Source organism: Aquila chrysaetos, chromosome 1, assembly GCF_900496995.4.
Source record: "Aquila chrysaetos chrysaetos chromosome 1, bAquChr1.4, whole genome shotgun sequence".
In the NCBI taxonomy this organism is placed as follows: Eukaryota; Metazoa; Chordata; class Aves; order Accipitriformes; family Accipitridae; genus Aquila; species Aquila chrysaetos.
In genome coordinates this window covers 2,846,910-2,870,636 of record NC_044004.1, presented here as the reverse complement: position 1 = coordinate 2,870,636, position 23,727 = coordinate 2,846,910, and the positions used below count along the sequence as shown (strand labels likewise).

Genomic DNA, 23,727 nt, shown 5'->3' with positions numbered 1-23,727 from the left:
CGGGAATGGGGAACATCCCAGCTGGACATGGACACGCACCATGTCCCACTCTGCTCCAGGCAACCTCCACCTCTCCCCTCCCGCTCCACCACACCAGGCTGCTCTCCATCCTCCGGGATGGGACCTTTGAGAAAGCTCTTGACTAGAGGGTGCTGGTATGTCCAAGGTGAAGTCTTCCCTGCAGTTCCCCAGCCCGGCTGCAGGTCCCTCCCGAAATCCCCCACGGGTCTTGCCATTTCTCCCACCCGCAACACAATCAGACAAACCACGCAGTCGGGTTTTTAAAACGGGGCCTTTCTCCATTTTATTTTGCCCAATAAAAATCCTTCACAGTCAGGTAGAGATAGGAGAGAGAGAGATACGTATACATATAGATCTTCATATATATTTATATATATACATACCTCTGTACAGATATTTATATATTCACCGTAGAAAATCGCAAAGGCAGTAGCTCTTCACATCTTGATAACCCAATGGAAACATACAACAGACTAGCAGTAGATTGGGAAGTGTGGTATAGTTTTAACGAGAATTGCCAAAACGGATACACCTTTGCTGTACAAAAATCCCAGAATGCTGCGTTTTATCTCTTTCTTTTGCAACCCCTTGTCTTTAAATACACTGACCAGAGGCAAGGTCAAGACAGTGGTGTTTGGAAGTGACCGGTGGACAGGAGAGACACCCAACTTTATGGAGTTATTTTTTAAATATTTTATTTTTTAAGTGTGTATATATATATATATATATATAATTTTTTAATTTTTTTTTTTAATTTTTTTTTGCAAAGTCTCATTAAACGCAGTTCAGAGAACCAGCAACAGTCAACGCAGAAACAAAACAGTAACGGAGTCGAGTTCAGAACACTTCTGGTTTGAATTCACAGTAAGAGCAGAGAGAGACCGAGGCGTCAAGAAACAAACAAGAGGAAAGAAAGCACAAGGCTGGGATTGAATTTACAGTCGGGTAGGTCCAAAACGTTGGACGAAGGGTCTAATGCAGAGGTCCTACACACAGACACGGCCTGCAGCTCACCCGGCAGTGGAGCGGCAGCAGAGAGCTCTGGTCGCTCCTCCACGGGGCTTTTATTGCTGGTGAAATCAGACAGCAGGCTTGCTCGGGGTTGCCGGCTGGCCCAACCTGACGTTCTCCCATCGGGGAGCTGGGTTTTGGGGGGATACCTATTGATCTGCTGGAGAACAGACGCAGAAGACAGGCGACGAAGCGACGTGCATCGATTTAGGATGAGGAAACCCTCACAAGCGTACTGCCCGGTGCAAGGCAAAGACCAAGAGGGATTCCTCTCGGCTCACAGCGTTTACCAGGTCCGAGTGAGTGCAAACGAAGACACCTTGGAGGAGCTCCAGCCCTGGGCTGGGCTCTGCGGGGACACCGCTGCGTGGAAAGGGACTGCATAGACACATTGGCCGGTTGTGCAGCATTTTTTTACACCGGTGGTGGAACACTTCTGCACCGGTGGTGGAGCACTGCCTGCGCACGTTTTGCTCTCTTCAGCCACTGGAAGGGAACCCACGTGCCACCGATGCAGCAAAGGGGACCTTCTCCTCTGAGAGTGCTCCTAGGACAGCCTGGCTCTTCAGGAATGGCAGAGCCAGGCCATGGTCTCCCACTAGTGTCTGGCTGTCACAGAACGTGACTCTGTGAGCTCACATGCCCCAGGGGACCAAGCGGTTCCCACGTGGGTGAGCTAATGGAGAAGACCTGCTGCAGGGTCCCAGTAAGAGTCACGGGACGGGCACCAGAGGGGGATGGACCATACCTCCTGGGGACCCAGACTGGATATGGACAGCTTTGGGCTCTCCAGACAAATGGGAACCACCAAGCTCAAACCATTGGTGATTATTTGAAGCCATACTGGACCTTGCATCCCTTTCTGAAGGAGGAGAGCCCAGGGCTGGAGCTATGAAGGTATTCAAGGGGACATTGGCTTGCCTGCAGTTATCAGAGTTGGGAATAGTCCCTTTTGAATCACTCTAGAAAAACCTATTGCTTTGTGACAGAAAGCAGAGACTTTCTGCCTGAGAAAACAGATCTGTAAAAGAGCCGTGAAAACACAACCCTGTGTGTCAGAGCTTGTCCCAGGCTCCACAGCTGACCTGATCCCCTTCATTGGGAGAACCAGGGAGGAGGCTTATCCTGAAAATGCAGAAGCCCGTTTCTGGTGTTGCCGGCAGTTGCACTGCCAGCATGGAACATCCTATTGGGAAGCCAACATCTGCAAACAGCTGGATGTGATCCCAACCACTCGATACACTGGGGACCAGGTGGCATGGGTGCTGCGTGCCCCTACAGACCAGGGATACATATACACCCCTCACACCCCTGTCTTTTCAGAGGGTGGAAGGACCAGGGAAGCCCCAGAGCTGGCTGGGTGTGGTGGTGCGACGGTGTGAAGCCCCATGCAATGATCTCAAGTAATTGAATGTTCTTCAGCAAGAAGCAAGACTGTTCTTGGAGGTAAAGCAGTGCCGATCTAGCCGTTGCAGGAACGACGGAGAGAAGACGTGAGGATCAGTAGTCTAGAAAGCTCCTCTGAGGGCAGGGTCAGGACATGCCACTCTCAGCGGGGGCTTTGGGCTTCAGCTCCGGCTCGTTGAGACGTATCTGGGAGAGTTCTGGGAGAGACACTGACTGCTCCTGGGACAACGGGGATGGTGATGATCTAAAAGGAGGCAGGAGAGTCTGGAGAGCTGGGGCAGAGGAATGGGAGGGCACACGCAACATGATGAGAAGATCCTCAGCAAAGGGTCTTGATGAAAAGTAACTCTATAAAGTGGCTTTCAAGGCTTAGGCTGAAGGGTTCCATTAAAATAATGGCGAGTTGGACCTGCTCCCATTCAGGACAGAAGTGAGGGCTGTCACTGCATGTCAGCAGGCTTTCGTGGTCTTAGCAGGAATGGAGTGTAGAAGGCTTAGCACAGCTGGGGAGCAGAGGCACGGTAAAGAGGCGTGTGCCCAAGGTGCAGACCCACCTGAGCACCCATCCACAGGAGCACTGTGGGTGGAGGAGCACAGATCTCCCACTGGCCCGTGCTCCACTTGCCAAGGCTGGGACCAGGATCAGGAGCCTTCATGGAGCTTAGGTGGGCAGAGATGCCTTCAGCACCCGAAGCAGGAGAAGCAAAGACCACGGTGCCCTCACCTCGGAAGATGGTTCTGTGGTAAGGAAGGTGCTGAGGACGCCCTGGGGAGAGGACACCAAGGGGGCAGCCAGCAGGACCACAGCTCTCAGGATACACATTTTCCTGGGCAATTCACACTGAGCCAGAACAAGGCTTTGACTGGACCCTGTAGCAACGTCTGCTGCTAAACTAGAGGAGACCTGTCGCCCTGAAGACAAGTGTAATGGCTTGGCATGCATCCTCTCTTCTCCCCAAGAAAATAGGGGAATTGCACCCATCCTGCCTCCTGGGAACAGACCCTGGTCCACACTCTCCCTGGGCAATGTGTGGAGCTAGCTGGCGCAGCCATGGAGGATACTGGTGTAACCAACTGGGGACAATCAGGTCACCCAGGAACTCCTTTCTATCCAGTCCTATCTAGCACAGGGAGGGTCCCTCATGGACCTGCAGACATTCCCAGGTGGGACACAGGGAAATCCAAGCCCTCTCCTGTCCCCTGCCAGCTCTCATTCCCCTTTTCCAGCTCACACGAGCCTAATCCCTCCCTTGGAAAGCCAGGAGGCAGCTCCCAGCATGCAGCCCAACACCCTCCAGAGATCTTTGGTCATGTTGCTCATGGGCTCGCCGTCTTGAGCAAGGTATAAAGTGCCACTGCAAGGGGCAGGAGTGGGGTGGGTTGGTCCTTTCCATGGGCAGAACTCATGGGCAGCAGGGCTCAAGGGCGGACACCGCTGGGAGCCACTGTCTGCAAGGGGTTTTGGTGCGACAGGAGGATGAGGATGGGCAGAGGGGACTTCAACCTTAACCAGGGGACAATTGCAAATCCTGGCTCAGGATGACAGCAAGCATCAAAGCAGGACAGAGTGACACCAGGCTGTTCTGTCAGAGGCAATCCCAAGTGGATTGCCTTCCTGGGAGGTGCTGAGCCCCCCCCATTTCCACTGCAGCCAGCAAAAGCTCAGGGGGTGCTGAGCACCCTCCGTGTAGCACTCAGCGCTCAAATGCAGTATCTGCTGCTACTGTCAGTCCCGCTCAGCAATATAGAAGCCACAGAGCTTTCTTGTCTCTTCATTTAATCATTGTATATACAGAGCTGGGCTGTTATTTACATCCAAGTACACTTGTCTCCGCATAACGTAGCAGCATAAGAGCAACAATTCGATTCCTATCTTGAGTGCGGAAACCCTGAGGTGATCTCCCTCCGGCATGATGCCAGTGACAGCAGGAACAGTGCAGCTGGCTGCCACGAGACGGTGGCAGAAGCTAAGTGGGACTGTGTGAAGCACAACAACGTGCAATGGTTGTGGTGTTCACCCTCAGGGTGAGATAGGAGTGCTGGCTACGTGAAGGGAACTAGCTCAGCTGGGTCAGCATCTTACAGCAACAGCAACCAACCTTGAAATGATGGTGGAACAAAGCAGCCCAACTCACAGCAGGTGGTAAAAGGGGCTGCTTAGACCTTCCCTGGCAGGATAGCCTGCTTAGTCCAAATCCTTATGGATGGAAATTGCTGGAGCTGATCAGTGTCCTCTCTTTGCTCATATAATGGCCATGTGGATATGCCTGGAGCATGACTCAGTTGCCTGCACGAGGGTGATGTGCCGCTAGAGGTGCTGCAGGTCTTCCCACCACTGGCCTGGCTCTCCCATAGGTCTTGGATCATATTGGCCAGCCCCATGTGTCAGGTATCCCAGAGCTTCTCTAATGTCTCCAGACCCCAGGTGTGGGTAACTGACCTGAGACCCTCGTGACCACGGCATTTTGCCGATGGCAAGTTAGAGATGACTTGTTGTTTCAGGAGAGACACTAACCATGTGCAGGATTTTGAGCGCAGTACTTGGAGAATCACATGTCAGCCGGTACGTTACACTGAATCCCATCAGCTCCAGAGCTGGCTGAGCACAGGCGGAGGGGACAGCTGGGTTATGATCAAACCCAAACTCTGTGTTGAGTTTCATGGGGCAGAAACATTTTATTAGCCCTGCCTGAGCCTCCAAGAGGCAAGATGTCAGTCTTCTTGGCCATTCCCTGGATATGTCATCAAAACACCAGTCTGGCACCCCTTGGCTATCTTAGTCCAACGCTAAGACTCCAGGGCCTCAACGCAGACCTAGCTTATGATGGGAGACTTCATCCAGTCAGTGGGTAAAAGTGTTAAATTCTGGAAAAAGCGAGGTGAGCTCCCATCTGGGCCAGATCTGAGCACAAACAACAGCAACACAGGTGTCCCACCATCATTTTGCTCCATCTCTGCTGAGCAAAGAGCAGTCACCTGCAAGAGAGATGGGTTACCACCATGTGGCCACGCAGTGCAAGCACATGGGAGAGGACGTGATGGGCAGCAGTGCATCCAGTTGTGGGGAGGATTCCTGAAGAACAGGAATCCTTCATGGCAGTTTGGCTGGGGCACTTGCCAAAAACATTTGGTTTTTACGTCACCATGGCATAGGCGGGTGGTTTCTGCAGGACATCTGAGTTCTTGGGGGATGGTGGGCAAATCCCAAGAGAGGGAAAACCACCACCAGCAGCACAGCATCTTAACAGGCGTCTGCAAGGCTCTCTGTCATCCAGGTAATGGCCTCAATTGAGGTTGCTCAGATCTGGAACGCAACTCTTGATCAAAGTGATGCAGCGAAGAAGGCGGCGAAGCAAGTGTACCTTTCCTTCTCCAAGGTGAAAATTCTCCTTGCCGCTCCTGCTCCATACCAAGGAGCTCTGCAGTCCCTGATGGATGCACTGTGAGGCCATTGAGTCCCTGGGCAGTCCAGCACCCTCCAGCAGTCAGACAAACCCCTATGCCTCCAGGTTTCACTGGGTCCCTCAAGACACACTCATTCCTGGCACCACTGCAAAAAAGATCTAGGAAAAAGATGACGGAGCAAACCTGGCACGCTGGAGGGCTTGACTGACTGCTGCTGGCTGGATCTAGGTATGTGGGGAGGCCAGACAAGCCCCTTCTTCTCCTGCCTGTGGATTAGCAAGGAGCTCTGGTGAGAAGGTGTCCCACAGGGTGATGCCGGTGTCCATTCCTCTTGAGTGTTAACACAGTGGGGAATTGCGGTGTACACCTCCACAACAGCAGATCCTTGAAACTCAATCACTCTGGGTGTTCTTGAGCCACCAACTGAAAGGCTGGTTTCTGCGATGGTTAGTGGGAAACCAACCTGAACATCAGTGGGGCCAGGAGGAGCAAAGGTGGAAATGACCCTCCAGGTTATTGGACCCATCTTGTGGTGAGGACACTTGCTGTTGGGTTTGCTTGTCACGTGGTGGCCTCAAAACCACCATATGACCATCTGAGTCTAAGCCTCTTGCCATTTCTCTATGCTTTGCCCTTTTGTCCAAGGGCTGCAAAGCCCTTCAGAAGCACAGATGCCTCACAACTGCTTTGGGAAGGAGTGGGTTGTGGGTTTATCTGATGTGAAAAGAGAAGCACAGAAAGACAAGATGACAGAGGACACCAGATCTCCAATCCCCGACACTGTGGGATGTTTGGCTCCATCTCGAAGGCCCAATGTATGAAATGGAGGAAGCTCTAGGGTTTGCCTGGCCAAGTGTAAGTTTGTGCAGTGCATGTGGGTGTCTCCCTTGGCATGGCAAAGTCTGCTGCTGGGTGGCACCAGCAGGCAGCTGCACTCCTTCCTCGGTGGTGTGCACGGGCTGATGTGCAAGAGTGCTGGAGCACCTGCAGGATTCGTAGTGGGACACTCCTCCACACCCTTCAGGGGTCAGACCTAATCTAGTCCCCCTTTCTATGGCTGGTCCTGGGAGAGGGGCTTAGCCTGAGCTGCCCTGGTGTTTTCCAGACTGACGGGTTGTGTCTTCCTCCAGCTCCAAAGGCACAGGCAGAAGCAGTGGGAAAAGACAGGTACCATCAACTGGGACCTTGAAATGCTCCGGTCTCATCGCACATCTCCATTTTCTGGGGCTCCAGGGATCACTGCCAGCCACCAACAGTTCCTGCCCAGTAATGCTGTCTGTTGACCTTGGCTGGAGGTTGGTGGGACTAACTGAAGTCTCCTCTCTCCTGCTCAGCTTTTTTGCTCAGTCTGGAGCTCACCACAACATCTGTTCCCAACTTGAAGGTCAGACCTGGTGATGGAGAGGGGGAGCTTTTGGGGAAGGGAACGTGGAAAATTTGTAGCTTCAGGGCTTTTGTTTGGAAGGTCTTCAGCCCCTCAACATCCTGAGGTTCTCCCTTGCTATGCACATGAAATGTGATCTGGCCAAACTCTCCCTGGAGTCACCTCACAGACATTCCAAGACGTCGCAGTGCTAATTCTAGCTTTGTTATTCTAGCTGCTCTCTAGGACAAAGAGCTGAAATTCCCACTTGCGTTGATCCTTCGGCCCGTGCCCAGTCAGTGCAGACTCCACTTTGCAACATTTTTTTTTTCTCTTTACTGTGAATCATGGTAAAAAAGTGTTCATGAAAGGGAGAATCAAACCCACTTTGCCCACCTTTTCAAGCTGAATGCTGGTTTTTGATGCCTGCACCATTCTCAGTGATGTGCCTATAGGATTTGGTTATTATTCTGCCAAGGCATAAGCACTTGTGTGATCTTAAGTATTTTCCCTTCTTATGACTGCTTTCATGCTCAGAGTTAGTAGCTGAATATTTTCGTAAGCTAGGCCTGCGTTATCTGTGTCCCTTGAATATGTGGTGCCACGTGGGATTGCTATGGGTGCTGTCTGAAATGGCTGTACTGAAGGCTAACGCTCACCCCGTTGCAATCTAGCGGTAATGCTGATGTGTGCTCACTGCAACTCCTGAGTGAGGCTCGGATGCCATTTTTTAAGTAGACCCTGGACCAAGAGAGCGCACCAAAGCATCACTGGTTTGGGAATGGGGTAGCACAATTGCTCATTGTTGGGGCAAATTGCTAAAGCTTCAGTTTGCATAAACATCCCTCAGGTTTGGAGGCTTCCCCAAACCTTGATTCCATTGACTTTGGGAAGTAAGAGGGCTCTTGGGAAGGCAAACTAGCTTGGATTTCCAAGTTTTTTTCTTGCTGTAGCCAGCTTGAGTATATGGTAGGAATAGGGGGACCGAGGTGGAGGTGGGAGGGTGTTTCTGCTCCCAGGTTGGCCACAACCCAGGAGAGAAATGGAACTGCAGAAGGAAACCACAATGAAATGAAAACGCAGCATATGTTAAGCTCTGCTGAGCCTCCAAAGGGGCTCCTGCTGGGCAATCATTCCTTGTTGGCTTATGTTACCAGAACAGGCTCATCCTGCTCCTCAGGGATGTCTTAACCTCTTGCAACCGTGGTAGCCGTGGGCTGGCAAGAGGGAGTCATCTGGTAGAGATATGTCTGGTTTCACTGAAATCAGTGGCCAACCTCCCACTGACTTCACTAAGACCACCGTCTAGACAGGATACTTGATGCAGAACAGTGAGTTTGCTCATAATCCCGAGAGCTTTGCTCCATTAGCCAATGTGGCTAAAAATGCCCTGAAAAAAACCTGCCACTTTGAACTGTTTTGCTGCACGTAAATGCTTCAAAAACCAAAGAAACCAAATACAACCCTCCAAAACAACCAACCGAAGAGGGATGAATTGTAGGAGAGGGGATGGCAGCCTCTAATGAAGTAACAGTCACGGCAGATTACAAAAGAGCCAATTGACCCTCACCAGCTGTACTAGAAAAAAAACCAAAAGAGATGTCGCATTATCGATAGGAAAACAACGCACATCCACAGTTATTTTACCTACAGAGCACAGAAGTATAGAGTAAGGGTGATGGAGCTTGGTGCGAGCAGACTCACGCCGCTCCCACGGTAGCGTATTATCCTTCGGAAGATCACTGGCTTGAGTAGGTAGTACATGCACAGCAATAAAAAAATTACGTTGTATTGTCTTGGTCCCACCTCAGATCTCGGTGGACTCTATTCGCTCGAGTCTGGAGGGAGTCCATGTTTTTTTCTCCTCGGTGTGCGGGGGACTGGTGGCCTTCGTGTTCATTTCATTCACCTTGTGCTCCAGGAGCTGGTTCTTCTGGTACATCTCCACATAGTTCAGTTGCAGCTGCTTCTGGTACTTGATGACTTTCTCCTTCTCTTCTTGCCACGTGCGCCGCTCCTCCTCGAAGTCCATCACCTGCTGCTCCCGCTGCTGCCGCTCCAACTTCAGCTCCGTCTGGAGCCGCTCCACCTCCTTCCGCAGTGTGTTGACGCTGTCCTCGCTCTGCCGCTGCATCTTGGCTTCGTCGCTCTCGCAGGCCAGCGGGTCCCGCAGCTTCTCACCGAGCTCCCCACCAAAAGGTCCTGGAGGTCCCATGCTGGCAAGTGTCCGCTTCAGGCCGGAGACCTCCAGCTCACAGTGGTTCAGTTTTTCCCTCAGCACCTGGACCTCGCTCATCTTCCGCTGCAGCTCACTCTCACAAATCTCCAGGTTGACACTCTTGGAACTGTAGGAGTCCTTCAGGGTGAGGATCTGCTCCTCCTTCTCCCGTAGGAAGTTCTTACCTTCCTTGAGCTGCGTCCGCAGTCCCACGATCTCGTTCAGCTTCTGGGAGACATCTGCTTGGGAGTCCTTCAGCTGCTGTTTGAGCAGGGAGATCTCACCTGCCTTCTGGCACACCTATGGGGAGAGCATCCATGAGGCAGGAGGAAGGCAGCGAGGAGCCACCACCGCTGCTTGTCCCCTGAGGCTCAGGTAACGGAGGGGACAGCCAGCGATGCTGCTCAAGGACTGAGTTCCAGCCTTCACCAGGACCCAGACCATGCCAAAGACCTAAAAGTTGTCCCCACATTTGTGGGGGAGATTTGGTGTTTCTTCCTGGCTCTCAGGGACCTGATGCTGTTTGTAGCTGGAGCTGACCAAACAGTTAAGCTAAGTGGTGTGGTCCTCACCAGTGGTGAGCAGGCACTGATGCTTCCCTGCCTTCATCTTACTCACCTAACCACAAGCCTGTGGTGCCTGACCCTAAACCCTCTGAACTCAGCAGGAGTTTTCCCGCTGACCTCAATGGGATCTGGACCTTGAACAAGCCTGAGACAGAAACATCTCAGACCCAGAGACCACCCAGGCTCTCCCTGACCACTGGTAGTGTAGGACAGGACACAGAGACAGTAGATATTACTTACTTGTCCTATGACTCTTTTCTCCCCGAAGACTTCTAAAGAACCCAGCTGACTAAATTTTAGGGTTCACTTCACTGGGGAGAGTGCAGGGACTGGTAGCTATTTAATTCTTTTGGGGCAGGGCATGAAGAGTGGTAGCCCCTCTGCCAAAGATCAAGGAGAGAGCTGCAACCCACCCTTGCTGAAGTGGGACTACCATGCACTGTCCTTGGGCACTGGACTGTCAGGTTTCATCCTGACCGGCTCAAGTCTCACCCATGTGGTAGGGTACACAAGCCCAGTGGAAATACCCTTGCTCCAGTGTGTATTTGCATTACGTAGGTGTCACCATTCAATATGACGCTCCTCTGCACCTGTGTAGTCCACCAAAGGTGACAGTTGCACGAATAGTTGTAGGTATTGGAAGTGAACCATAAAAATGACCAAACCCTCATTTTCCCATGAACTCCAGGGTTTTCAGGGCTCTGCGCTGGCAGATCTGATCTGTCTACTGTGGACGACTGCAGAGACAAACAGTCCCTACCTATGCTGGCAGGAATCTAGGCTGGGGAGTAGCACCAAGGAACCATCAGTGATCAGAGAGGGTAGGCATAATTAAAAATAGGCTTGGTAGCCACCTCCAGACCAGGGTGTCCCGTCCTCCTGAAGCTCCTGTCTCTTGTCACACATGAAATGCTTGGCCTTTCCTCCCTCCTGCAGTGCTTGCAAGGTCCCTTGCTGCTCCGGTCCAGGTCAATGTTCCTCAGACAAACTCTCCTCTCCATTGCCTTCATTGCAACCTCCACCTTCCTGTGCTATAGAGGGCTTGCCTGGTGCATAATGTTGAGCAAGACCTTGAAGCTTAGCTATTGGGACAGTCTAGTGCTTACTACAAATGGCTAAAGAGCTAGGAGACGTACCCAGAGTCTCCTGCTGCTACCTACTGGTAGCAACCTTCCCTGGAGCTGACAGCCGTGGTGGTTCCCCATGCAGACCTAACTCTGTGACTACCCACATCCACACCAGCACTTGCCTGCAGCAGAGGCAGAACTGTGTCACGCTGTTTTAGGTGTAGTTAAAGTGGCATAGTTACTGCCTAGCTAGAAAAACTGCACAATTTACTGAAAGTGCTCTCCATGGGCTAGCTCTTCCCAAAAGGCAGAGAAATACATGATGAGGAACAGCTTGTATAGGAATCAACTTACAGATTAAAACACTTAAATTTTGGCCTCTACTTGGGTGCTGTGGAGATCTAGGCAATACAGTCCATGGAACCTGGAGAGCAAGTCAACAAGTGTAGGTGTCTACAAATTTTAGGTGTCTTGATCCACAAGTTGAGTCCCTGTCTTTACATCGGTATCGCTGGGTTAGCTGTTGCAGAGAGAGCTATAGCAGTGAAGCAAATAATCAAAAGGCCATCTGCAGTTTTGCTGGTGCAAAATTGGGGAACTTTCCAGACCTAACTTCTTGGAAGAAACAAAAGACCTGGGCAGAGCAGCCGGCCAAAGGAGCCATCATGCGGCACAATGCAGCCTGCTTGTTCTGGGATGTAACTTGCAGAGATTTAACAGCAAGCCTCTAATAAGCTCTGCTGAACATCTGCAAATAGCACATTTCAGAGCCTAATTAATCCCAGCTTCATTGACTTTCCGTCAGGATTAGCAGAATAGGGTCTTCTTGATTCTAGAGCTACATGTTGCCTCTGCACTCTTAATAAATTTAAAGTTTTTACCCAGTCCATGGAAGGATTAAAATTCTTCACATGATCAAGCTGAAAAAAAAATGTTAGTACTGGCTATACAAACAGACTTTGATAAAATGTTCTAAAAATAGAAACAGCAGAAAAATATGTAAGACTCAAAAGGAGAACTAGAAAGAGGAATTTGCCTTTCAGCCTTTTAAGAGAGATAAACTTATTAGCAACTGGAAACTGTGTTACAATGGAAAGAATGAGGTAGACTTGGCTATCGGTATCATTCTTAGCTCACTTGCTTTATATCTTAAATAAAAAAGAAAATCAAATATTTGAAAAGCAGTTTCAAGGTTTGCCCAAACGCAGATTTTAGAAGAATTTAATTAAAATAGGCTTAAACTCAATTTTGGTAGGCACAAATACCTGTATGGAAAGACCTGTATTCACTGAAACTGAATTAAAATGGCACACATTGGGAAGCCAAATTATTGACGAGCACAGGAGGTGTACACAAAAAGTTCCACTCAGTTTAATTGAAAACTACAGGCTTGGGGCTCAGACAAATGAAGAGGTGACTGAAGTGTCATCTGTTACCTGGAGGCCACCAACCCATAGCCATTGTCTATGGGGTCCACTTAGGGCAAAGGGGAGGTACTTTGGGTTGTCAGAGCCCTCAATGAAAACCTCACTCAAGGTCTGCTACAACAAGGCTCTTACCTCCCACTTGGTCTCTTCAATCTTTGGGAGAAACTCAGCCTGCTCCTTCTTGAAAGCCACAAATTTCTTCTCCAGCTCCTCTCGTTGCTGGAGGAGTTGTCCCATATCGTCTTGGAGTTTTTTTTTCTCCTGCTGGAGCTTGAAGATTTGGAGCTGCAAGGCCTGCTGAGCCCGCTGCGCCTTTTTGGAGACCTGTTGCAATTTGTTGGCATAGTTTTGCCTCAGGTCCTCCATTTCCCTCTCCCAGATCTTCTGCTTCTCCTCGAATACTTGGAAGATGGCTGCCTCGCTTTTGTCCAAGTTCCTTCGCATCTGGAGGACCTCCTGCTCCTTCTCCCACAGCCGGTCTTCCAGGTCTTGGATGATGTCGTCTGTTGAAGGCGAGTGGAAAGGCATCGTTTCGTTGAGATGGTTCAGTCTGTTGAACGAAGAGGTGCTCTTGCTCGAAGACCGCCCGCTGTCTGAGGTAGATATCCCGTTGTATCCCACGATGTTCTTGTCCACGTAAGTGGTACCGATGCGGTTGATGTGGCTCGTGGAGGCGCTCATTGGACCCACATGCTGGCTGTAGCCTGTCCCGTACGTGGGCAGGCTCGTTAACGAGTTACGGCCTGAATCCGAAAGGCCCCCCACTTGGTTTGTAGTCCTGTTAAGGCTGCTCTTGTCGAGTCCACTTTTCGGTGCGGACGGGCTATTGCTGTTGGCATGGTTCAAGCTCTTTCTATTCTCTGTCACTCCGTTGCTCTGCGGCGGGCAGAGGTTCTGCATGGAATGGAAGTTTTTAGGAACTACTGGTTTAAAGGCTGAGGGTCTAACTAAGGGCTCATTGCTCTGCAAAAGGAAAAAGGACCACGCATCAAACATAGCAGGAAGCTTGGTAACAGCACACAAAAGAGACACATCAGCACAGGATGGGGCTGATGGAGCTAAGACGTCTTGGCCTAGCTCCGTATTTCTCAGCCTTATTACACCCTGGACTACTTGGGATTTAACACGAGGGACCTGTGGTCACTCATAGGGCAACACTTTTTTCTTCCCTTGCCCCAGCTGAAAAAAAATAAATCTTGACTCACCCCAAATCATCGTGATTTTTCCCTAGAATACTCCTTGGGTCCTCTCAGTGGTCTTTGCAAGAAGGAGGGCTGCCACCTGCCTACCAGACCTGATCAAAACAACTCTTTGATTTTGGCAGATTATATTTTGACGGACTTCTAGCGTTGAGGGTGCATTGCCCATTTTCTGAAAACTGGACTGAACCCTTGGATTAGCAGCCAGTTTTCCCCAGGAGCATCACGTTTCCCTCCTGCCGGCAGTCGTCTCTCCCCTGTGTGGACATCATGCCCTGCTTTTGCTCAGACAGGAGTAGGTGGGAGCTGTGACCCCAGCCATTGCTGGCCCAAGTGCAGCAACACCAGGCAAGGAACATGCTGAAGCTGCTTTTCGTTTGAATGTTTGTGTTTTCTGTGGGCATAAGCAGTGCTGGGGGGGAGAATGGACCACAGCTGTAAAGGATTTAGAAAGGATTTTAAAACCTTGCACATTCCTCACCCCGTGAATACACCTACAGAAACAAAATTTCTCTCAAAATGGGATTGAGTCTACCCTATTGCAGGTTGCGCTTCAGGTGACAATTAACCCAGAGGAAGCCTCTTAGTATTAGCAAAGATGTTTTGAAAAATGCCTTCCAGGAGAAACAGAATGAGCCCTAGTGAGCAGGCAAGGTTGGAGACCAAAAACCTGGCACCTGGCATGGGGGACTAAGATGGACTACAGGGGCTGGTGGATTAACAACCCAGGAGACAAGGCCACTGAACGCTGCAGAAATAATACGGCACAAGGCAGCGTTCTCAGGACACAAATTATGGAAGATGCTGGAGCAGAGCAGCAGGCTATATAAACCACCGCTGGCTCTGGGGCTCTGCTCCTCCAGGCCTGGGAGGTGTTTGCTCCCCAGAGCCAATATGAGCCACGAGGACTGGGCTTGGATGGGTGATAACACTTAAAAGGGTAGTTTTCGAACCTTGTCAACTTGTCCCTCACAAGAGGCACTGGGATTTTGAACAAATGCTCGTAGCTGCTTTCAAACAATACCTTTTGGTGGCAGTGGGCTGTTGGAGATCACCTATAAATGGCACAAAACATAGGAGTGGGACTCAGATGCTGGACCTAGTGAAATGAGAGCCAGCTCCAGCTCTCTCCCTGTCAATCAGGGAGGTAGGCATGGCATCTCGGGTAGGTTGGAATAGCCAGTGACTTAAATACAGTCTTAAATGAGCTGGAACCTTAGCTGTGGAAGACTTGTGATCATGGTCTTGGGTTCCTCCAGAACTAATATTCCCCTTCGCTCAACCTCGTGAAAGTAATAAAAATTGTATTATCTGTACATAAGAATGATGCCATCTACATAGTAAGAATTAGACTATCTGTCAGGATTGCACCGTTGCCCAAGGCTTCCTGGTCTGTGTTTTTAGAGATGTGCCACATTCATCAAACTGCTCCAGGAGGTGGGGATTCTCACCTGGTCTAGTTTGCCGGAGATTGGCAATATCTTTGGTGGGTTACTGGGCTCTCGGTATTGGGGAGGAGGTGGCATGTTCTTCTCGTTGTTGGTGGTCACGTTCCCACAGATGTCCATCTTCACCTTCTCGCTCTTGCGCAGGTCGCCGTTGATGTAGAGGGAATTGGAGACCTTCTCCGACTTGTATGTCTTCTCCTCGCCGGAGTAGCGGTTGGAGATCTCCCGTGTGGAGTACCCGTTGCGAGACCCCTCTGTCTGCCGGCCACTGCTCTGCGTCCGGGTCCCCACGCTCTTCATGGCGAACTCTTGGTCATTGGCAACTCCGCTGCCCACGCTCCCCATGGTGCTCTGGGAGACGGGTTGGGATGGCCGGGGAGCAAAACTGTGGAAGTTCTCCGGGCTGGGGTAGGTTGGGTCACTAAGAACGGGCAGCGTCTCTAGCGTGGCCATGGCAGCGCAGAGGTGAGGTGGAGGCACAGGTCAGTGGCACTGGGAGAAGGAGGAAAAGGAAAGGACTGTTAAAGAGATGCCTTTTATCTACCATACCCTTTGCAGATTGGCATCATGCAGAGATGAGCAAATCTCTGGGTTGGGCGATGCAAGGACAGAAGCTGTCATGTCTCAGTATATGGTATGGAGCAGACGATGGGGCTGTCCTCCTCTCCGTGACCCCCCAGTCCCCCTTAGAGGAGCAGCGTGCACTGGTCCCCCAAATCCCACTCACTGCTATGTCAAAGAGCTGGTCTTAAGCCTCTCAGTCCAAGGGTTGGGTGCTCCCAGGGGAGGGGGTTGCGTGGGATTTAGAGGGCGCAGCTCTACAGCATCAGTTGGACACGACCGTTTGCAGTTCCCAAGCTTGAATTATTTCTGTCACTTTTCCCAGGTTTGAACAAGTTTGTGTGGCCATGGGGATGGAAGGTTTCCAGCCCTGGTCCATCTATAGGCTCACACACTATTGCTCCCTCCAGCGCATCCCTTAGGGGTGATTCAACAGGGCTTAAGCAACACACGTCCCATCTCTTCCTTGGGAGTGTTGTCCCATGGACTTGAGCTTTTAAAAAGATGCTTTTGTCCCGGTGTCATCCTAAATTTCCTTTTAAACCTTTATTCCCCTACTCCATTTTATTGTTACCTAGGCTGTGTCTTGGATTGGCCAAAACTAGGCCATGGGAAGTGGATAACATGCAGATAATGGTTTTAAAAGTTGGGACCAGTCCTCACATGTCTGCATGCTCTTCCTCAGCTCCATCACCATCACAAACCCCAGTTCAGTGATTTCAGCTCTGGCTTCATAGGTGCCCAGGCCTATTCGCATCTGTGTTTTGGGGAAATTCTCCAAATACTGGTGGTTGCATTGGCACTGAATTTATTATTAGCTTAGGCAGTCAAGGTCCAGAGCTACCGGTGCTAAGACAGGTTTCACATGGGGACAATTTATAACTTTCTAAAAGGCCTTTTGAAAGTCACTTCTGAGAGTCCCAGCTGAAAATCAAGCTGTTTCTGTACTCGTGGACCCAGAAGTAATGGATCTGGTCTGCATTGCCCCACTACCCGCCCCGAGGGTGGCAAAGCCTCTGCAGTCATGTCACAGCATGGACTGGGACTAGGGAAAAAAAAACAACATGGATTTATTTCTCTCAACAGAATTTCTTTAGTTAAAAAACCCTTGGGTTTTCCCTGATTGGTATATCCATAAAATATGAGTGTTGGGCCAGCAGGTAGGGGAGACGGAGAAAATCCCCATTTCAGTGGGGTTTTCCCTCTTCTTGGGGTAGGGATGTTAAATCAGCCCTCCCCAAGTAAAGCAGGAGAGATGGGTTTATTTCCCTGGAGAGCTAGCTTAGGTCTAGAGCTCAGCTCCGATGTGGTGTCTCATGGGGTCTTGCTATTTGCACTAATAATGCAATGGAAAAAAAATTTAAAAGGTTAAAGCAGGGTCTGTGCTGCTTGACTTCACTGTTATTAAATTGCATTTCTGGAGGCTTCTGCCAGGCGTGCAGCCTGTAGCCTCCTCCCTTTTTCCAGCATCCTGATCTTCTCATAGAACGCTGCCCTGTCCGAATTATGGCCTGAGTGTCATGGGGCTGGAGGACAGACGTGGCAAACTGCTGTGCCGGAGGGAGAGGACACAGAGCTGATACCTACAGTGAGCTGGCAGAGCTCCTCTGGGGCAGAGCAGGGTATGGAGGTGGTCACAGAGGGAAAAAGTGGTTTAAGAAGGTGCTCTGGTGAAAGCCACCATCCCAGCTGAACTCCTGTTGAGGTGTGAAGGAGCCTCCACGGTCTGGGACACACCAGATGTGCCCCATCATGGACAGGGGACAAGGCAGCTGTGAGGCAGAGGAGGATGTGCCTGGTGGTGTAACCTTCTCCATCCCCTTGCACATCACCTCACCCAAGGAAGGTCCCCAGGGGACTTGCCCTGCTGAACCACCGGCAATATGAAGCGATGAGCATTGGGTGAACGTTTTGTAGTCACTGCTCATGACCTCCCTGCAGCTTGCACCTTTGTCCCCCAACAGAGACGTCTCCATGTCACTCACTGGTTGAGGTCTAAAGACTGAGCGGCAAACAAATATCACACGAGCATCGCACGGTGCGGCGTGGGGACCCACTACCATCAGAACACGTAAATGTTTATCAGTCATAAGTAAGAAAACCTCCACCAGCAGAGAGGAGTGTCTGGGTCTGGTCACGCATCTGGTGTGCGGCATTTGGACACATCTCTCTCCAACGCACTGAGCAGGACTTAAGGGCTGATGACCCCATTGCACCCTAAAGGCACTTTCCAAAGAACAATGCCATAGACAGTTCATGAGTTCACGATGCCCAGGGATTAATCTAGGTGCCTGCTGGGCACCTGGAGACTAGGTTGGGCTACGGAGCGATGGGGAGGGATGGAGAACACCCACCTGAAGCCACACTCAACCCGCAGTGCCTTTGGATTTTATTAATCAAGGGAAGACTTTTTGTTCTGCTAATTTAGGAATAACCTGCCTTTCAATGACTTTGGGATCTTTATAGGCTGTGTTTGTTTTTTATGGGACACCAGCTACCACGGGAGGGATGTGCTGGAAGGTCTCAGCTGCGGACAAGGGAAAGGCAGCGGCCGCATCGCCTCCATGCAGTGCTCCCAGCCTTGCTCAGCCGACGGAGGAGAAATCCAGGTTACCTTTTCTTCACTGGGTAAATTCCACAGTGACATTTGCACATTTACATTGACTTTCTGAGGTCAGGATGAGGTCACTGGAAAGTTTGATCCTTCCAAAAAAAAAAAAAAAAAAAAGCCAACACAACAACAAGCACTATGAGCTAGGGAAGACAAATGTCCTCAGTGGGGTGAGAACCACAGCCTGGGCAGAGTCGTGGCAAAGTCCTCCAAGACACTTCAGAGGAAGGTGCCTGCTCAGCCCCATGGCATCTCCATCGGTGGTCTTCACCGGCAAATTATTACAGCCTTTCTCTGCCCTTGGGGATCCCCAGGCTCCCAGGTGGTGGCTTCCCCATCAAGGAGGCTTCTGCTTAGGGCCGTGTCCCACGCCCACTGGGATATTGAGCTGGTGTTCCCGTTTGGTGCCAGCAACCCAAAACCAGGGTGGAGGTTTTAGGTGCATTCTCGGGATGAGGGATCCAAAGCTGCACTGCGGGGGCAGATTCTGAAAATGGACCTTTTTCTATGTTGTTTTTTTTTTTTTTTTCCTTTTAACTGGGAGTCATCCAAGAAAATATTCTGAAAAAAATGGTTATTAGCTTATGTTTACTGTAAACCCACGATCTGATAAACAGAGCATACGGACAAGCATTACAAATATGTTCTTAAGGAGATTCCAGAAGTGCCAACAGATCCCTGACAGTACATCTTTGTTTGCCAAAAAGGGCCATTTTTTTGAGAACAACAGCTCTCTCTTTTGTGTATTCCAGCCAGCTCCAGTTCCCAGTCAGGTTTTACCTCGGTCATTCCCCAGGTGAACTGTGAAATCAAGTTTTGAGCACAGCAAGGTAAGGAATAACACTGCCATGCTCTGGCACAGAGCTGGAGGGTCAGGTTTTTTCCTTCCAGGTTTGGAGGAATGCATGATTTAAAAACCTCCCCAGGACATTTCTCCTGCTTAAATCTCATAACTGCCTTCCTCCAATGGGAACACGAACTAAAATTGAGTTTACGGGTGTTTCCCAATGAGAGAAACAAGGATGCCGAGCCTCACAGTCCATGAACACAGGGGGGCTGAGGGAAGCCGAACGGCTCACCTTTACCAGCGTTTCACTCCCATGTCTGTCCTTTAGAAGGAAAGAGGAGTCCTCTCCAAGCGTGGCTGGGCTTGGAAGAGACCCCCAAGCCACGGCAGAAGGGCAAAAGTGGCTTCCCCTGCCCCGTGGTGGCGTGGGGAGGCTCCAGACAGGTGGAAAACCAAAGCAGGAGTTTTAAGCAACCTGCCAGCCACTGCCCTTTCCAGATGTTTTATCTTTCCGTATGTTACATCCCACCTGCAGGGGCGAGGAGGCACCAGGACCACCTCGCTCTTCATCCTCACCAGGCTCTCAAGGAGACACTAGGTCCATCCCACCTCCCAAGGAGGACTAGCTCTACCCAAATTGCTCCCGAGTGATGTCCGTCCGTCCATCCATCCATCACAGCAGCCTCTACCTCCGAGAACCAACACTCATCCCTCACTGAGCTCTGCCCTCCCCAGTTCCCCAGAGCTCCCTGGTTACAGCAGGAACCCAAGTGCAGAGACTTTCTGCAGACACAAAGGAGGAGACGGGAACCCTTCCAGAAAAAACACTGAGCTCATTTCCCATTTCTCGCCATTACTGTGTTAATAAAAGCTGAAAAGGGTTTCTTTGTCCGCCTGGATCGATGCAAAGCATCCTTCCTGGTAGGCGTCTCCACGCCAGCACCTTACCTAGGAAAGGTGCCGTGTCTCACTGGTACAGCCACCCTCCTCTCTGGCCAGGGACACTGGGACCTCACGCAACGGTGCAAATCCCCACCATCTCCGTGTTGCACGACATCCCCGTCCCATCCAACCGTGCTGGCCCCTTGGCCTTTCCCCCAGCAGCCCTGCCGTGGAGACAGCAATATTTTTATGCCTGATGCAGAAAATCTGGGGTGAAATTTCCTTTTCCCCAGCTGTGGTTGCTAAACTCTTCATGGCTACCTCTTACCAAGGTTTCCTACCATGGCTGCAGCTTCAGGGGACCCCTAGATGCTATTGTAAATATAATAATCCGTAAAACAACCCCTGCGTCTTCACACTTGCTTTACCCAAATGAGTTAGCGAATGCCTTCCAGTTAGGCAGAAGAAAAATTGCTTTCAGATAAGCAGCTGAATGGTTAACTAAGCCTAGATTATGAAAGCCTGGCTCTGTTTCTGCCTGAGTAGGTTAATTGTTAACACTCTAGTAACAAAGGCCTTTGGGAGACATACCTAGGCACCGTGCCATGCGAGAACGAAATCAATCACTGGTCTCGGGCAGAGAGAGCTCCAGCAAACAGCCTGAAAGCAAGGCAGTGCCTTGGCACACGCACCATCCCAGGCATGTGGTCCCAGCAGGACAGGCAGCAAAGGCATCTGAAGGTCAAAAATTCCACCACCCCCCGCCAATTGCGGTAACAGGTGCGCCCGTGACCTTCAATAGTTGGGTTTGTTTGCGTCTGTTTTAACGAGCAAGCAATTACCGACACAATGAAAACATGCTTTTTTTTTGGGGGGGGGGGGGGGTGGATAGGACTTACACCTGCGCTATGTTTAGGGCTCTGGTGGCTTTCCAGTTTGTTGGCAGTGGTGCCAGCAAGCTGGTTCAGCTGGAGGAAAAAAGTAATCATGTCCTGGGGTGGTGGAGCAGGTTAGAAACGGCATAAAAGGGGAAAAAAAAAAATTTGCTGTGATCGTTTCAGCTTCTTCCAGAAAGATATATGGAGAGGGAAGGGAAGGCCGGTAATGGGTTAGCAGCAAGAAGACAGCAGACCCTGTAGGGAGCAAAACCACCTGTGTGCGGCGAAGCCCTGGAGAAAAAACACCACTGAAACCCAAAGACCAGCAGTCACGCTCGGCCAATATATCCATGGGAGGTGTTTGAGTCTGGGTCCTAGCAAAGCTACCAGCACCTCAAATGTTGTCGCTTGGGTTGGTGTGGACATCCCGTGTTCCCATGTGGCAGCTCCAGCAGTGATGGTGAGATGGGAGCCTACCTCCCGCTCCCTGCCCGGGCTGGGGAGGGTGGACATGGGCACAGGGGAGGACCACTGCAGGGCTGGAGAAGGTCAGATGGACCTGCCTCACTTCTCAGTGCTCCCATCTTGCCCTGCAAAAATGCACTGCTTGCCTTAGTTGTACCACCATGCACCTCCGAGAAGGTTTTTGTTTTCCCACCAATTAGTTTCAGATGCAACTTGCAGTCATATCCCTCTTCTTCTTCGGGCTGAGCAAACAGCCCTCAGCCTCTCCTTGCACATCACGTCCTCTAAAAAGACCATTCAGCTACTGCCCTGCCTCCTGTGCGTCATGGCCCATCATGAGTTACCTCCTTACGACCCAAACCTGGCCAAGAGCACATTCACAAGGTTTGATTCAAGAAGCAGGGACACCACCGCTCCCCTCCCACCCGGCTCCAGTGCGTCAGCACCTCCTTTTCTTCTACGCGCTTCTCAAGTTGCCTCAGTCTGAAGAGGGGAACAGAATAAACTCTTCCCGTCTCTCGTAGGCATTTTTTCCAGCCCTCAAATAATTCTTGTGGCTCTTTTCTGCACCTCCTCCAAATTCTTTGACCCCCCCCCCCCTCCAATATCCTGGCTTGGTGGCTGCCAGGTTTTCCTCCACTGCTGAAATACTGCACGAAAGCACTTGAACCTGTCTGCGAAAACATGCAGATCTCAGGCTTTTCAACCACAAGCTTTTTCCACAACCTAAAGCCAGACAATGTCAGACAAACAACTCCCACTGCTTTCCTAGGACACAGACCTCTCTTTTCCCATTTATCCCTGCCGAAGGAAGTGGGAGCTTTGCGATGGGGGGCTCTTCCCCCAGTTTGGGGCCAAAAAGCAAACTCGGGAAGGCAGATTGGAGGGTCAAGGAGTGCCAAGTTCTTGTAGCCACCTTCAGATACCTCTTAGGCCACGAGGTTGCTGCATGTCTGCACATCTCACATCTATCTGTGCAAAGGCTTTACGATTGCTGCTGGGCTACAAAGAGATGGACGAGCCCTTGGTGCAAGGGCAGAGTCCAAACTCCAGCAGGACATTGCCCAGCATCTCCTAGGGCTCAGCTGAGCTGCCCTTTGAGCCTCAGCCCCTTTTGCACCATGAGGTGTCTAGGGCTGCTGGACCAGGTCACTGCAAATCAGTGCTGTAAGACACATCCAGCCTGGAGAAGTCCCATCGTTACGTTTTAAGGAGGTTTTGAGAAAGGGTCCTGGCTGCGATGTGCAGGGCGATGGCATGTAGTAAATGCACCAGTCCTGCTCGGGGCATTAGATATTTGCTTTTGTTAATGCTAATCTTGATGCTAAGAAGGGCTGATTTGCTAGGGCCGTTCTCCAGTGGGATACATCAATGCTGCTGGGCTGTCCTGCATCTCTGCCCAGGGCTTGCAAGGAGGTGTTGATTAGGAGCTACATGATACTTAAAGCTCTGGCGCTGGCTTTGCACGCAGAAACGCATGGAAAGTTGTTTTCTCCCCCCAAGACCCTGTGGTTTGAGAGAGCCCTGCAGTTTTTCCCTCGGAGCCAGGAAAATCCTCTGGGGAACTGCAGGAATCATGGCCCATAACCAGCTTTCCATTGAGTCCCTGCTGTAGAAGGGATCCTATCCGGATCTGTTGCTCTTCAGCTCTCTCCATGGCCTAATCCAGGTCACAAATCTGGCAGAAAGTCAACCCAAACCAACAAGCAGTTTGCTGCTGCTGCGTCGGCAGCTTCCAGCCAGTTCACTGAGGACTCAGCCAGGACCACAGGGCCATGATCAGGGTAGAGGAACGGAGAACTTGGGCAGGAGCAAACCACCAGAAAGGGGTTTTGGGAGACCTCAGCAAGGACCAGCTCCTGACTGCAGCCCGGGATGCTTTGTGGGGACCTTTGTAGCTCTGCTCCCAAGCGTTGGGCGTTTAGCTAGTAGCAAGGAAGGCGTGAGTTCAGAAAGGAAAGCAACACCAAAGCCATCCTAGATGCCTTCTCCTGGGAGCAATCTCCATGTGTCCTAAGGCTATTTCCTATCCCATCCTGTTGCAAGCATGCAACTGTCGAAATCTGTCCTGAAGCTCTGTGCTACAATCCCGGCTTGGGAGTCCTGCCAAGGAACATCCAATTTGGGAAGATGGGGACCATCCCGTCCCTCTGTGACCTTCTGCTTTCCAGTGACACCTCCTGTCCCAGCAGCTGAGAGCACTGGGGACCCACAGCATCCTCAGAGTAACAGGGCCCAGTTAAAAGCCGTCAGCCCCCCCCGGTACGTGGCTATTTCTGAGACATGAGGACCACGCTTTGCTTTTCTCTCCTGCAAATGTGGCAGCATCGTGTGGGGGTGGCAGGATTCGGGGCAGGCAGGTCCCTGTTTCAGGGCTGCGCTTTCTTGGGCTGCTGTGGGAAATAAAAGCA

At 51.0% G+C, this 23,727-nt stretch overlaps 1 protein-coding gene across 4 annotated transcripts in view; it reads right to left on the bottom strand.

Moving 5' to 3' along the window:
- Positions 1-276: 276 nt before the first annotated feature.
- Positions 277-23,727, bottom strand: part of LZTS3 (leucine zipper tumor suppressor family member 3) — a 55,275-nt gene continuing 31,824 nt past the window's right edge. For 3 of the 4 annotated variants that reach the window (XM_030012150.2, XM_030012159.2, XM_030012164.2), the window contains 3 exons: positions 15,136-15,624; positions 12,618-13,448; positions 277-9,725 (listed from right to left, as the gene is read on the bottom strand). In XM_030012150.2, the coding sequence (XP_029868010.1) occupies positions 9,015-9,725; positions 12,618-13,448; positions 15,136-15,585 (1,992 nt within the window). In that variant the 5' untranslated portion in view covers positions 15,586-15,624 and the 3' untranslated portion in view covers positions 277-9,014. The remainder of the gene's footprint in view (positions 9,726-12,617; positions 13,449-15,135; positions 15,625-23,727) is intronic. The other variant, XM_030012171.2, reaches the window with a different exon arrangement.